General features: G+C 41.4%; 1 protein-coding gene across 1 annotated transcript in view; it reads left to right on the top strand.

The window, feature by feature from the left end:
- Window positions 1–14291, top strand: part of USP34 (ubiquitin specific peptidase 34) — a 1418841-nt gene that overhangs the window by 411787 nt on the left and 992763 nt on the right. The window contains 7 exon segments of the mRNA XM_030196176.1: window positions 2614–2744; window positions 5850–6136; window positions 6138–6240; window positions 6242–6287; window positions 6290–6322; window positions 6325–6397; window positions 6399–6446. Coding sequence (XP_030052036.1) covers window positions 2614–2744; window positions 5850–6136; window positions 6138–6240; window positions 6242–6287; window positions 6290–6322; window positions 6325–6397; window positions 6399–6446 — 721 coding nt within the window.

The following is a 14291-nucleotide window of genomic DNA, read 5'->3' on the forward strand; positions in this document are numbered from 1 at the left end:
TTACAGAAATCTAAGGCCTCTCACCGTGACCATCCTCAGTAGTTGTCCTAAAACATAGCTGTTAAATTTGGAGGAACAGCCTGACTAAGGCAGTGTCTTGCTGATGCAGAACAGTTTCTACTTTATAATTTTATTTATTTAAAAACATTTATATTCCGCATAGTCCACAGTTCCCAGCGGATTACAATATCACATACATAATCAAAATACTTAATACTAATAGTAAAACATTTATGATGAGATTTAAGAAAAATCTAAGAGCTCAACATGTTTATACCTCTTAATACAAATAACTCAGTTAACAAACTTGCTTACCCAAATGCCTTTTGAAATAAAAAAGCCTTGAACTGTTTTCTAAAGACAAGATAAGACTCCACTTTGCTCAGATTGACAGGCGAAGCATTCCATAGAGTAGGTGCTGTCACTTGGAAAATAGATGATCGAAGACCATGCAAACTAGCTGAATGAAAATCAGCAATTTCCAACAACAACTTATTAGCAGATTTAAAGGTTCTAACTGGTTTGCACAATTCAAAGTAGAGGACATAATAACAGGTGCATCATTCTTCAAAATCTTAAAAAATAAAATAAATACTTTTTTCAATGGGCGACCAATGTAAAAAAACTAAAATTGGAGAAATATGTTCATAGCGTGGAATTTGTGCAATCATATGAGCTGTAGAGTTCTGCGCCACCTCTAGCAACTTCAGCACATAAGCAGGAAGTTCCACAACTAAAAAATTACAGTAATCAAAATGTGTTAACACAAAACTTTGCAGCATCGTTAGAAAGAAGTGGAAAGCAAATCCCTCATTCTCCTCAATACTTATAATTTGGAAAATGTTTTAATAATTTGTTTAATATGAGTCTTCATGGATAGCGAGGAATCCAATAGGACTCCTAAATACCAAGTTTTGGTAAAATAGGTATATCACAGTTATCGCAAACAAAGCTCAAAGCACAATCACTATTTCTAAATCTTGACAAATACAGATTTTTCACATTCAATTTAAATATATTAGAAATCCTTCTGCAAGTCAAAACTAAAGATTGTGATAGATGCGCATAAATTTTATACTGCAGTCCCAAACATGTCAATAATTTACAAATTGGTGTAATGTAGAGACTGAAGTGAATAGAGACAACTCTAATCCCTGAGGAACACCAGCACTAACTGAAATCCAAGAGGAAATATCCTGACCAGTCATAACTTGAAATGTTTGATTAGCCAAAAAAGAACTGAACCATTCAAAGACTTTCCCTGCTAATCCAAAACTTGATAGATGTGCAAGCAAAATGTTATAATTAACTGTATCAAATTCCGCCAATATATCTAAAGTGGCCATCACAAATTGAGACCCATCATCAAAACCAAGTTTAATAGTATCACAGTCTAAAAGTAACAGGGTTTTAGTATTATGTTTTTGTTGAAACCCAAACTGATGTTTATCCAGAAGTTTATTTTGCTCAATGAATTCCTGTAACTTCTGGAGGACCACTAACTTCAACATGGTGGACCTGACCAAGGGGTATTCAATATCACACTTAATTCATTGTTAGCATTTGAAATAACAAAAAGAAAAATCATAATATTTTTAAACAAATAATATTATGAACCATCAAACCATCAAATTGATATTAAAAAAATAAACATTGGAAAGAAGGGAAAGGCATCAGACAATTTTTAGTAGGCATACATTCAAATTTCTCTTGTTCCGCTCTCATTTTCCATCATCAGTTAAAAGAAAACCCCCTACTCAGTCTTGATTCTTGGTTAGCAAGAAAGTAATTTTTAATTTTAAGTAAAAATATTTAGCTTAGAAGATCCACTGTTGTGTAACCTGTGCAACCTCAGCAAAAATTTAATGACAACACATTCACTCGCTTTAGAGCTCCAGAAGACCCAGCATGGTCCAGTCTGAGATATATCAGGGGATCAAAAAAGTTTTTTTAATAACTTTTTGGATTTCCTGCCTATTGCCAAGGTTACATTGTTGCTCATGCAACAGGTGTTTTTTTGGATAGCAGGATCAGATGTCCAGTCTCTCCCACCACCTTGAGTTGCATTAATTTGTGTGCTATGACACTAGCTGAGGAGCTAAGGAGTCTGCTGCACGTGGGAAGACCCATGCATCTCATAACTCTTTTTATTTCCTGTCTATTACCAAGGATACATTGTTGCTCACCTGTAGCAGATGTTTTCCTTGGATAGCAGGATCAGACGTCCAGTCTCTCCCATCACCTCCAGTTGCATTAATTAGTGTGCTATGGCACTAACTGAGGCGCCAAGGAGCCTGTTTCATGTGGGAAGACCCATGCGTGCTCAGAATTTTACTCTAACTTCTACAGTCTGGGAGACTGGCTCTGTTCTATTAATATGTGATGATGTCACCCCACTTTTGTGCTCAATCAACCTTGCTGTCTATGGAAAACACTTGTTATAGGTAAGAAACAATGCTTTTCAGCTAAGTAACTTGGCTTTCTTGACTGCATGTTATTTTTTTAAGATAGTGTTTTGATAGCTAGGTGTAGTAATCAGACTTCAGATTAGAATCATCTGTGTTCACTACCAAACAGGAGGGAAATGGTAATGGAGAAATGCTTTTAAACTAGGGTCACCTGCGGCTAGTCCTCAAAGCAGTGATAACAGTGACACCCATCAGAGTGGAGGCAGTGATACGGAGATGGATGAACAGCTCATTAACAGAACCAAGCATGTGCAACAGCGACTTTCAGATACAGAGGTATCACAAATTTTGAATGTTTCAATTCATTTCTTTGTTTAGTTTGTAAGATCTTTACTAATAGTGAACAGGACCACATCATAGTTTCTTTGTGGAATATAAAAAGAGACAGTCGCTTTTATATGATTCATATAATTTAATTTGCCACGTATATACCACAATGTACCCAAGGAACCAAGTTCTAAGTTTACAACATACAAAATAATACCGTTGTTGCCATTTACAAATGCTCTGTAAAAGCTTAACTTTCTTATATTGTATCTAGCATCTAGTAAAACAATAACTGCACCGTGAATTGTAATTAGGGCACCCCAGTATATCAGTGCAATGTTGTATTTTATAACATATTCATGCTTAAATAGGTAAAAAAAACAAACTTATTTGATGAACAAACTTATTTGATGAAACACACTTAACCAGGGAAAAGTTTTTGTTTTTTTCAATTTATGAATAATGAAAACACTTATCTGGAGCTCTGCTCAAAATCTATTCTCTTGCTGGCAATTATTCTCCAAACTGAGGTCCCGACAGACCCGTTTCACCAAGGCTTCTTCTAGAGACCACCACTGTAGTTTTAATCCTGGAACAGAAAAAACACATGAAAATCGTGTTGTCCGAAAGTTTGTAATCAAGCTGCTTCGTGCTCTTAGTCAACTCTTATATTAGAATCAAAATATCACTGCAAGTATGAGAGTTGACTAAGAGCATGCAGCAGCTTGATTACAAACTTTCAGACAACATGATGTGTTTTTTCTGTTCCAGGATTAAAACTACAGTGGTGGTCTCTAGAAGAAGCCTTGGCGAAACGGGTCTGTCAGGACCTCACTGTTTGGAGAATAATTGCCAGCAAGAGAATGGATTTTGAGCAGAGCTCCAGATAAGTGTTTTCATTATTCATAAATTGAAAAAAACAAAACCTTTTCCCTGATTAAGTGTGTTTCATCAAATAAGTTTGTTCATCAAATAAGTTTTTTTTTTTAACCTATTTAAGCATGAATATGTTATAAAATACAACATTGCACTGATATACTGGGGTTCCCTAATTACGATTTACGGTGTGGTTATTGTTTTACTAGATGCTGGACACAATGTAAGAAGGTTAAGCTTTTAAAGAGCATTTGTAAAGGACAGCAACGGTATTATTTTATATGTTGTAAACTTAGAACTTGGTTCATTGGGTACATTGTGGTATGTAAGTGGCAAATTAAATTATATGAATCATATAAAAGCTATTCTGTCCAACTTGTCTTGATTGGTCCAACTTGTATCCTTGGTGGCCCTAGTGGGGGGCATTGGAGCAGGAGAGAAGCCTCCTCGCTTCTGCTTCTTGCGGCTGTAAACAGCTGCTGCGACTTTTTGCAGGACGTCTTGCAGCTAGGCGTTAGAGTAGAAAAGAGGCTTGTAAAAGGAGAGGCTGAAGAGGAGGAGAAGAGGACAAAAGGCTGCAAGGGATGGTGATAGAATGAAGACATTCTAGATAGGCCTCTGGAGGGAGGGGAAAACAAAGCAAAATATCAAGCTTCAAGGAAAAATAGTAAAGTTAAAGAAACTAAATGTAAATTGTATGGAAAATGTTTTTTTGGCTTTAAATTCTTTCTGGCACCCACATTTTAAAATGGTTTTCCAGCTCTGAATAGTGTAGTTATTGAAAGTAGGGCTGCCTTTATTTTTGGGAGGCAAGAAAACTATACAGAGTTATTTGGGGGTTCTTTTACCAGGGGCATAGCCAGACCTCGACGGGAGGGTGGGCCAGAGTCCAAGGTGGGGAGGGGGCACATTTTGGCCTGCCTCCCTACTGCTGCTGTCCTCCCGTTGCCATTTCCGGCCCTCCCACGGACGCTACCGCCACCCTCCTGCTGCCGCTTCTGCCCCGCCCCCCCACTTCAAAAGTGCTTTGACTGGTGGGGTCCAGAGCCAATTTTGGGGGGTCCAGGACCCCGTGGTCCCCCCCCTTAGCTACGTAAGTAGACAATAGTAAGAGGATACCATACAGGACTCCAAGATGTAAGATCACCGAACATATAAAGAGGAATCCAATACAATTTATACGGAAACAAAATATTTCTAAAAAGCAAGGAAAAGACCTCAAAACGCCCCGGACTGCTTACTTCAGTTTTCAGCGGCTTTACTGGGGGCGTGGTGTTCATCACTGGTCATAAAACCTTGCTTGGAAAGAATTATTTTAACTTTTAATTTATTCCAAATAGATTTTAACAATTTTGCTCTTTTGCAAGAATTTTTTTTTTTTTAATATATTGACAATATCAATGCTAACTTCAAATTTTCTTTGGTTCATGAAAAACCTTCACTGATTCTCATGAAGGGCTCTAAAGCAGCTTTACAAGATAAAGTACAGTCGAGCAAAATTGTTAAAATCTATTTGGAAATAAATTAAAGTTAAAATAATTCTTTCCAAGCACAGGTTTTATGACCAGTGATGAACACACGCCCCAGTTAAGCTGCTGAAAACTGAAAGTAACGCGGCGGGGCATTTTGAGGTCTTTTCCTTGCTTTTTAGAAATATTTTGTTAAAAATCAAACACATTTCCAATAAATTTATTGGATTCCTCTTTATATGTTCGCCCCCCGTAGCTACGCCACTGCCTTTTAGTAAAGTGGCATTAGCATGCATTTATGCAGTGTTTTTCCTGTGTACTAAAGCTGTTCTTACTGCAGCTGGAAAATGGCCGATTTTAAATTTTCTGAATTAATGGCCATGTGCTAATGCTGCCATTAGTGCATGGCCATTACCAAAAATTAGTTCGAGTCTTTACTGCCACCTAATTTGTAGGCAGTAAGGGCTCACTCGCTAATCAACACACGGTAATGTGGCAATGCTAGCTGATTCTTGCTGTCACGCCTGCTTTCCTCCCCATAGACACGCCCCCTCCAAGTGAAGTAAAGAAAAATTTTTTAGTGTGTGGTTTGCGCACATACATTGGGTTTTTACCATAGGATGCTTAAGCACATTCTGCGGCAAGCCCTTTTAAGCTACAGTAAGCATGCGCTAGCACTTAACGCAGTTTGGTAAAAGGAGCCCTTGGTATTTTGTTGATGAATGATGTCTATTGTAGTGTGGGCATATATGTTTTGTTTTCTCTACAGGAGTCTATGCAAGGTAGCTCAGATGAAACTGCAAACAGTGGTGAGGATGCCAGCAGTGGCCCTGGCAGCAGCAGTGGCCATAGTGATGGATCTAGTAATGAAGTGAATTCCAGTCATGCTAGCCAGTCTGCTGGGAGCCCAGGCAGTGAAGTGCACTCAGAAGATATGGCAGATATTGAAGCTTTGAAAGAAGATGAAGAGGAGGATGAAGACGGGGACCACAATCTTCAGAAAAACAGTAGGAATGCAGAGCTGAGAACGAGAAAATTGGAATCTCAACCAGGCATTGCTTGGGTGAATCAAAGGAACAGCAGAGAGGAGTACAGGCAGTGGCACAAATAAGAACCTTGTATTTAATCCTGAGTCTGTGCAGCCAGTTGATAATCGAGTTTAGGATACTGGATGCTGTTCACAAGCCTGAGGATTCTGAGCATGATATGGTGGAGAGATGAGCACTACTCACATGCAGGGTCTCAGGACTCTTGCATTGCACGCACAGGGGACTACTTGGGTGAAGCTATTGGAAGTAAGATGTTTAACTGTCACAGTTTATGGGTCACATCACCATCACCATCATCAACACCATCATCATGATGGGTAGGTATTTTGCATGGTTGTTGAATTAGATTTTGATATCGTAGAGCTAAACTGGCATATTTTATAACAAAATATTTTTCCTTGCATATTTCTTCAGCCATTTTCAGGTCATATGTATAGCTTGACCCCCCCAGTTAGGGCCTTCCAAAGAGAAAACTAAGACACTTGTCTCTTGACAGTTCCTAATTGTGGCCCAAAATGTGTTGAGAAATTGAGAGTTTTAGTCTTAAGCTTGAAATAATTTTTTTTTAAATGGTATCTGATGGAATTGTATGTAATTAATGTAAGTAATTTAAGATACCATAAGTATTATAAATAAACCTTATTTTGAGACCTTATTGAATGGCATAATTCATATACATTTTACCAGGTCAACATTCATCTGCTATGGTCAGTACTGTTTTTAAAACAAGGATATTTGGTGCTGCTAACCAGATACAGAGCAGTGCTGAATATTCAGCTAGAGTGGTGAGGGCTGCTGGTGCCTGAATAATGGCAATATTCAGACTACTATCTGCATAGTTAACCAAGTAAAGTTAAGACAACAATTCTGTCCTAACTTTGGAGCTCTTGTGCTGAGCTTCTTTAAGCAACTAGCATAGGTTTTCCCATGTGGTAGACATTAATGCACTAACATCTACCGAGCATTAAAACCAGCAGCATAGTAATAAAACCTTTGCAAGCTGTCCAGTGTAGGTAGTGGCAGGAGCTGGGCTTAACAAAGGTGGGTTGGAGGAGTGGCTGGGTGTGACAGCTAACATTTAGGTTAGTACTGTGCACTAGCTGTCACGACTGCCAATAGCATAGCTACACTTACTTTCATATGTGTACCACCCCTGGGCCCTTGTGACACCTGGGACTTACTGGAGGTGATCCCTGGTAGTTTACTGGGTCAGGATGGGAGCGGCTCCCCTCAAAGCCCTGCCCATAATTTGTCAATTAACCGCCCCCCCCCCCCCCCCCCCAAAGGACTTACCCGGAAGTGATTCCTGTTAGTCTAGTGGGCCAACACAGAGAGAACCCTTCCGCTCTTACACCATGTGGCCCTGGAACTTAATGGTCACCATGTCCCCTAGCAGTAGTACTATGAGAGGGGTCATGGCAGCCATTTTGATTCCCGGAGCAAGAAAGGGCAGGATTGGAGAAGGACCACTCCTGTGGTGGCCTACTGGACTTTCAGGGATCACCTCAGCGTAAGTCCCAGCAATAGTGGTGATGGGGAGGAGGTTTCCTTGACAACTTATGGGTGAGGCTTTGGGGCATGGCTTATTGGGAGCCATTTAGGGGATTGGGGAATCGGAGGGTGTATGCTAAGGGGGGGGGGGAGGTGTCAGGTGTTCTAATGGGGCAGGGAATCAGATTTGAGGATGTTGGGATCAGATAGGGGAGTCAAGAGAAGAAAATCAGATTGGGGGGGGGGGGCACTGCTGTGGCAGATCTGCACATCTTTATGCTTGGGCCTTCAGTGCATTAGCTGGTGTGGTAGATATTGTGAGCACCATTCCTATCTGGCACATTATGAAACATCATGCTGTGTACTTCCATTACATGTGGAGGACAACGAACTACGTTTATCATGTTTATTACGATCTGCAGGTTTCTATTGATTCAATATCTGCACCTATGTTGTTCTGATGCAATAACTACGCTTATTACTATCTGTAGGTTTCTATGATTTCTAGGAATTACTCTATGACTGAATATTACTACCTCAGTTTGAGGCAATAACCATGTTTATTTACTTCTGCAGGCTTGTGCTTCTTCAAGATCTATTTCTATGATTGAACATGCATCTTTATAGAAGTGCTGATATGCTCATGTTTATATGCTACTTGTAAGCTTGACACTCTCTTTATAGCATCTCTTATTTAATTATATAATTGCACCAAGTTAACATATCAAACATATATCCAGGACCTATTGAAGATCCTACCCACTAATAACTATTCCATCACATCTGATTGACTCCAAAATGAAAACCGCCAAATTACTTCTAATAATTTACTCCTTATCCCTTATTCATCACATTTTAACTATCCCTCTCACAGATACTAATAACATACCAACAATATATAATATTAATAGGCTACCAAATAACAGTATATCCTACTAAAATAATAAAAACCTGATCAGTGGAAGAACTAGTACACAAGGACATAATCAATACAAAGGAAAAAAAGGCCCTAACAAACCTAAAATTCAAGAGAATAAACAATTAATAAAAATTAAAACAACTTCAAACTTAACTGACCCTTACCAAACACTCCACCTGGGCTATATAAATGCCAGATCAGTAGTTAATAAAACAACAATTATAACAGATTGGATTACAACGGACAACCTCGACCATCTATTCATCACTGAAACTTGGCTCCACGATCAAAATGACCCCACAATTTTAGACTTATGCCCCCCAGGTTATAAAATCACACATTGGACAAGAAAGGGAAAATGAGGAGGAGGTATAGCATTAATCCATAAGTCTCAATTCATCATAACAACAACAGCTGAGTCTATAACACCACATCTTGAAATAGCCTCATTAAGAATCCATCACACTTCCTTGTTCGACCATCTGAACGCTGTTCTGTTTTATAGACCACCAGGCAATTGGCACGAATGCCAACCACAACTTATGGACTTTATATCGAATACCTGTGTAGCTAACTCCAACATACTTATTATAGGGGATATAATCCTACATCTAGATGATCCTAATTCAACAAGTGTATGTGAATGTAAAGAATTCCTTCAACTTTGCGACCTTAATTGGCCAAATATACAAGCAACCAATGACAAAGGACACACACTTGATCTCATTACATACAAATTAGCATCAGCTCTAAACCTAACTCTAGTAGATACTAAATGGGTAGAAGTGCCTTGGTCAGATCATCATAAATTAAATTTATCCTTACAATGGCGAAGAAAAAGCACACGCCATAACCAAGAATGTACAACCTACACCTCAAGAGGACAAATTGATCCTACGACATTCTGGCAGCAGCTTTACAAAGACGAATGTACAATACAAACAGAATCAAATAATTATCTCCAACATTGGGACACTAGATGCAGAAATACACTAGATAATATAGCACCATTACGAACAAAAAGCACACGAAGAAAAAATTCGATACCTTGGTTTAATGAAGAATTGAAAAAATTAAAAACTCAGGTTAGGAGATACGAACGAGCATGGAATAAAAGAAAAGATGAACAAATATTAAATGCATAGAAACAAATCCAAAGGAAATACAAATATGGTATACGACATACTAAAAGTTCCTACTACAAAACCAAAATTGGGCCAGACTACAAAGACACACACAAACGTTTCTTACTAGTGAACAAACTACTAAATACCACCCCAGTCGTTACAACTACTACAGATACCCCATCAGCAGAGAGTCTTGCTAAATAGATGGATTGTTAATTTGGGAGTGGAGGAGTGGCCTAGTGGTTAGGGTGGTGGACTTTGGTCCTGGGGAACTGAGGAACTTAGTTCAATTCCCACTTCAGGCTTAGGCAGCTCCCTGTGACTCTGGGCAAGTCACTTAACCCTCCATTGCCCCATGTAAGCCGCATTGAGCCTGCCATGAGTGGGAAAGCGCGGGGTACAAATGTAACAAAAAATACTTTAATGAGAAAATTGTTAAGATTCGACTCACACTATCATCTTTTGCTACTGACCACGAAATATTCTTCGATTGCATGGATCCAACTCCAGGAGAATATCCAGCTGACAGAATCTGGTCTAATTTCACTATCCTCTCTGATGAATCCGTTATGCAAGCGATAAGTTTGCTAAATCCCACTGCAAGCTTGATACATGCCCCAACAACCTAATAAGATCCGCCCCTAAACGCTTCATAACAGACCTTACGAAACACCTAAATCATATGTTACAACATGGACTTTTCCCCAATAATAAAGGAAATATATTACTTACACCAATATCTAAGGACGTAAAGAAAAAAGCTGATGATGTAACCAACTATCGCCCAGTAGCATCCATCCCTTTAACAGTCAAACTTATGGAAGGACTGGTGGCCAAACTACTTACCAATTACTTAAACAGATTCTCAATATTGCATGAGTCACAATCAGGATTTAGATCTAACCACAGTACAGAAACTGTGCAAATCACTCTTCTTTCCAAATTTAAGCAAACAATCGCAACTGGAGGCAACATACTTGTCCTGCAATTCGACATGTCCAGTGCGTTTGATATGGTTAACCATGAAATACTGCTAAACATCTTACAATACTTTGGAATTACAAGAAACGTACTTAACTGGATCAAAGGCTTCTTAACAACTAGAACATATCAAGTGATATCAAATTCAACTATATCATCACCGTGGAAATCAGACTGTGGAGTACCTGAAGGATCTCCGCTATCACCGATCCTCTTCAACCTAATGATGACACCATTAGCCAAGATGTTGTCCAACCAAGGCCTTAATCCTTTTATTTACGCAGATGATGTCATGATCTACATACATGACCTGGCAGAAATTACTAAAGAAATCAACGACAGCTTTCATATTATGAACTCATGGGCGGATGCTTTTCAACTGAAACTCAGTGCAGACAAAACGCAATGTCTCATTCTGTCATCGCAACATAACAAATACAAGCCCACTCATTTAAATATCCCAAACTTTACCTTGCTGTCTCAGAATGCCTGAAAATTCTAGGAGTTACAATCGATCGAAACCTTACATTAGAGAACCATGCAAAAAACATAACAAAAAGTATGTTTCACTCAATGTGGAAACTTAGAAGAATAAAATTTTTTTTCCCAAGAGAAACATTCTGCAGACTGGTACAATCACTGGTCCTATGCCAACTAGACTATTGTAATTCTATCTATGCCGGGTGCAAAGAACAAATTATTAAAAAACTTCAAACTGCACAAAACACGGCAGTCAGACTCATATTTGGCAAAATGAAATATGAAAACGCCAGACCCTTAAGAAAAAAATTACACTGGCTTCCATTAAAAGAACGTATTGCATTCAAGGTTTGTACCCTGGTTCATAAGATCATATACGGTGAAGCTCCGGGATATATGTCAGGCCTCATAGACCTACCAACCAGGAACTCTAATTCATCTCGTACGTTCCTAAATCTACATTATCCCAACTGCAAAGGACTAAAATATAAACTAACATATGCATCTAGTTTCTCCTACATAGGCACGCAAATCTGGAATGAACTACCAAAATCCATAAAATCAACCCACGACATAATTAATTTCCGTAAATTATTGAAGACCAATTTATTCAAGAAAGCTTACCATAATAACGTACCCTAATTATCAGTTAATAAGATGTACACTGGACTTTCACAATATCTAATTCTTTATTTCCTATGTTTAATATTCATGATTGTTTCAAACTAAGTTATCCCGATTTTTATTATAAGATGAACTTTCCTTCCTGAATACCTACTCCATTCTATCTCCTCTACCTTAACTATGTATTTCTTTTTTTCCCCGGAACTGGTAATCACCATTACGGAAATATGTAGCTGGTCATATTCCTTGTATGTACGGCACTTTCTTTGCTCTTACTGTGCACTAGTTTTTGCAGTTAACACACAGTAGGTGTAAAATCTTTACAACAGTTTAATAAGAGGGCCCCTTTATCTGGATAGCAGTCTGAATATTGCTTCTCTCTGGATAACTGTCCTAGTGCTATCCAGATAGTGTCAAGATGATCTGTAAAGATATTCTGCGGCATTATCTAGATAGTGCTGTTGCATATCCAGTGCTAGCGCCAACTAAGCTGTTATCTGGATATAGGTTTGACTATTGATCTTAACTTATGAAACCATTCAATAAGGCCTCAAGAAGGGGTATCCATAATATTTTATTTATTTATTTGTAGCATTTGTATCCCACATTTTCCCCACCAGTTTGCAGGCTCAATGTGGCTTACATTTGCCGTAATGGCGGTTGCCATTTCCGTGTAACGGAATTAAAAATGGTATTGTGTTAAGATGCATACATCCATGGTAACATACATGGAATAATATTTCTCCGAGGACAAGCAGGCTGCTTGTTCTCACTGATGGGTGACGTCCACGGCAGCCCCTCCAATCGGAATCTTCACTAGCAAAGTCCTTTGCTAGCCCTCGCGCGCCCGCGCGCACCGCGCATGCGCGGCCGTCTTCCCGCCCGAAACCGGCTCGAGCCGGCCAGTCTTCTTTTGTCCGCACTCGGTACGGTCGTGTTTTCGCCGTGTCGAGCCCCGGAAAGTCGACCTCGCGCGTCCAAATTCTGTTTGAGCGTGTTTTTTTCCTTCGGGAAAGCTTTGCTAGTCGGGAAGTGCTCCGGAAACCCTCCGACCGGGTTTCGTGTCAATCCTCCCCGTACTTCCAGCTTTTTGCCCCGGTAAGTTTTCTTTCGTCGTCGGGGTAGGCCTCTTTTCGGCCTCGGTCGAGATTTTTTCTCCCTCTAAATTTTTGGTGCTTCAATTTTCGCCATTTCGGCTTTTGATTTCGCCGGCGTGATTTTTCCGCCCATGACATCGAAGCCTTCCAGCGGCTTCAAGAAGTGCACCCAGTGCGCCCGGGTTATCTCGCTCACTGATCGACACTCGTCGTGTCTTCAGTGTCTGGGGGCCGAGCACCGCCCTCAGAACTGTAGTCTGTGTTCCCTTCTTCAAAGGCGGACTCAGGTAGCGAGACTAGCCCAGTGGAACGTGTTGTTCTCGGGCTCTTCGTCGGCATCGGCACCGGGATCTTCGAGTGCATCGACGTCGTCAGCGTCCAGACCATCTTCCTCGGCCGCCCCTGCATCGAGTGCATCGAGGCATCGGGCCTCTGCATCGGCGCCGAGACATCGGATAGCTGCATCGACGTCGGTGGTACCAGGACCTCGTCTGCTGATGTCGTCGGACAGTGGTGCATCGGGTGGAGTGCAGGTGAGGGCTGTCCATTCCCCTGCTGGTGGCGGTGAGCCCTCGGGTGGGTCTCCTCCTACCCTGAGGGCTCCTGCGGTACAGCCCCCCCGAGATCGACCTTCTTCAGTCTCGGCCCCGAGGAAGCGACGGATGGATTCGACGTCCTCCTCGTCGGTGCCGGGGAGCTCCGGTGACATGCTTCGGAAGAAATCGAAGAAGCATCGACACCGGTCTCCTCTCCATGTCGGCACCGAGAGCTCTGGGTCGCCGAGGGATTCGGCACCCAGCAGGCATCGGCACCGAGAGGACCGCTCACCCTCTGTTCAGGAGGTGTCGATGCGCTCCGCTCTGGACAGCCCGGTACAGCCTCCACGCCCGGAACAGGTACTGACGTCGACGCCTGCATCGACCTCACAGCCTTTCTCTACAGCCGCTCTAAACGAGAGCCTCCGGGCCGTTCTCCCAGAGATTCTGGGAGAGCTGTTGCGCCCTACCCCTCCGGTACCGGCGGTGCTTGCGCCTCCGGTACCGTCGAGCGTGGCGCCGGCTGGCCCATCGCCCAGGTTGAGGTCCCCGACGTCGGTACCGACCGCGGCCCACCTCCCAGGAAGGCTCCCCGACTACGTCGGCGGAGGGAGCTTCGCCGATGCGGGCGAGGGAGTCTACCTCTCGACGCCCCCATCGTGGACGTGGCTCCACTGAGTCGAGCAGGGCGAGGTTGCAGACACAGGTTCGTGAACTTGTGTCTGACACCGAGGGTGAGGCCTCGTGGGAGGAAGAGGAAGATCCTCGATATTTCTCTGACGAGGAGTCTGAGGGTCTTCCTTCTGATCCCACTCCCTCTCCTGAAAGACAGCTTTCTCCTCCCGAGAGTCTGTCTTTTGCTTCCTTTGTCCGGGAGATGTCTACGGCCATCCCCTTCCCGGTGGTT

The sequence above is a fragment of the Microcaecilia unicolor genome, chromosome 3, assembly GCF_901765095.1.
Source record: "Microcaecilia unicolor chromosome 3, aMicUni1.1, whole genome shotgun sequence".
NCBI classification, from domain to species: domain Eukaryota; kingdom Metazoa; phylum Chordata; class Amphibia; order Gymnophiona; family Siphonopidae; genus Microcaecilia; species Microcaecilia unicolor.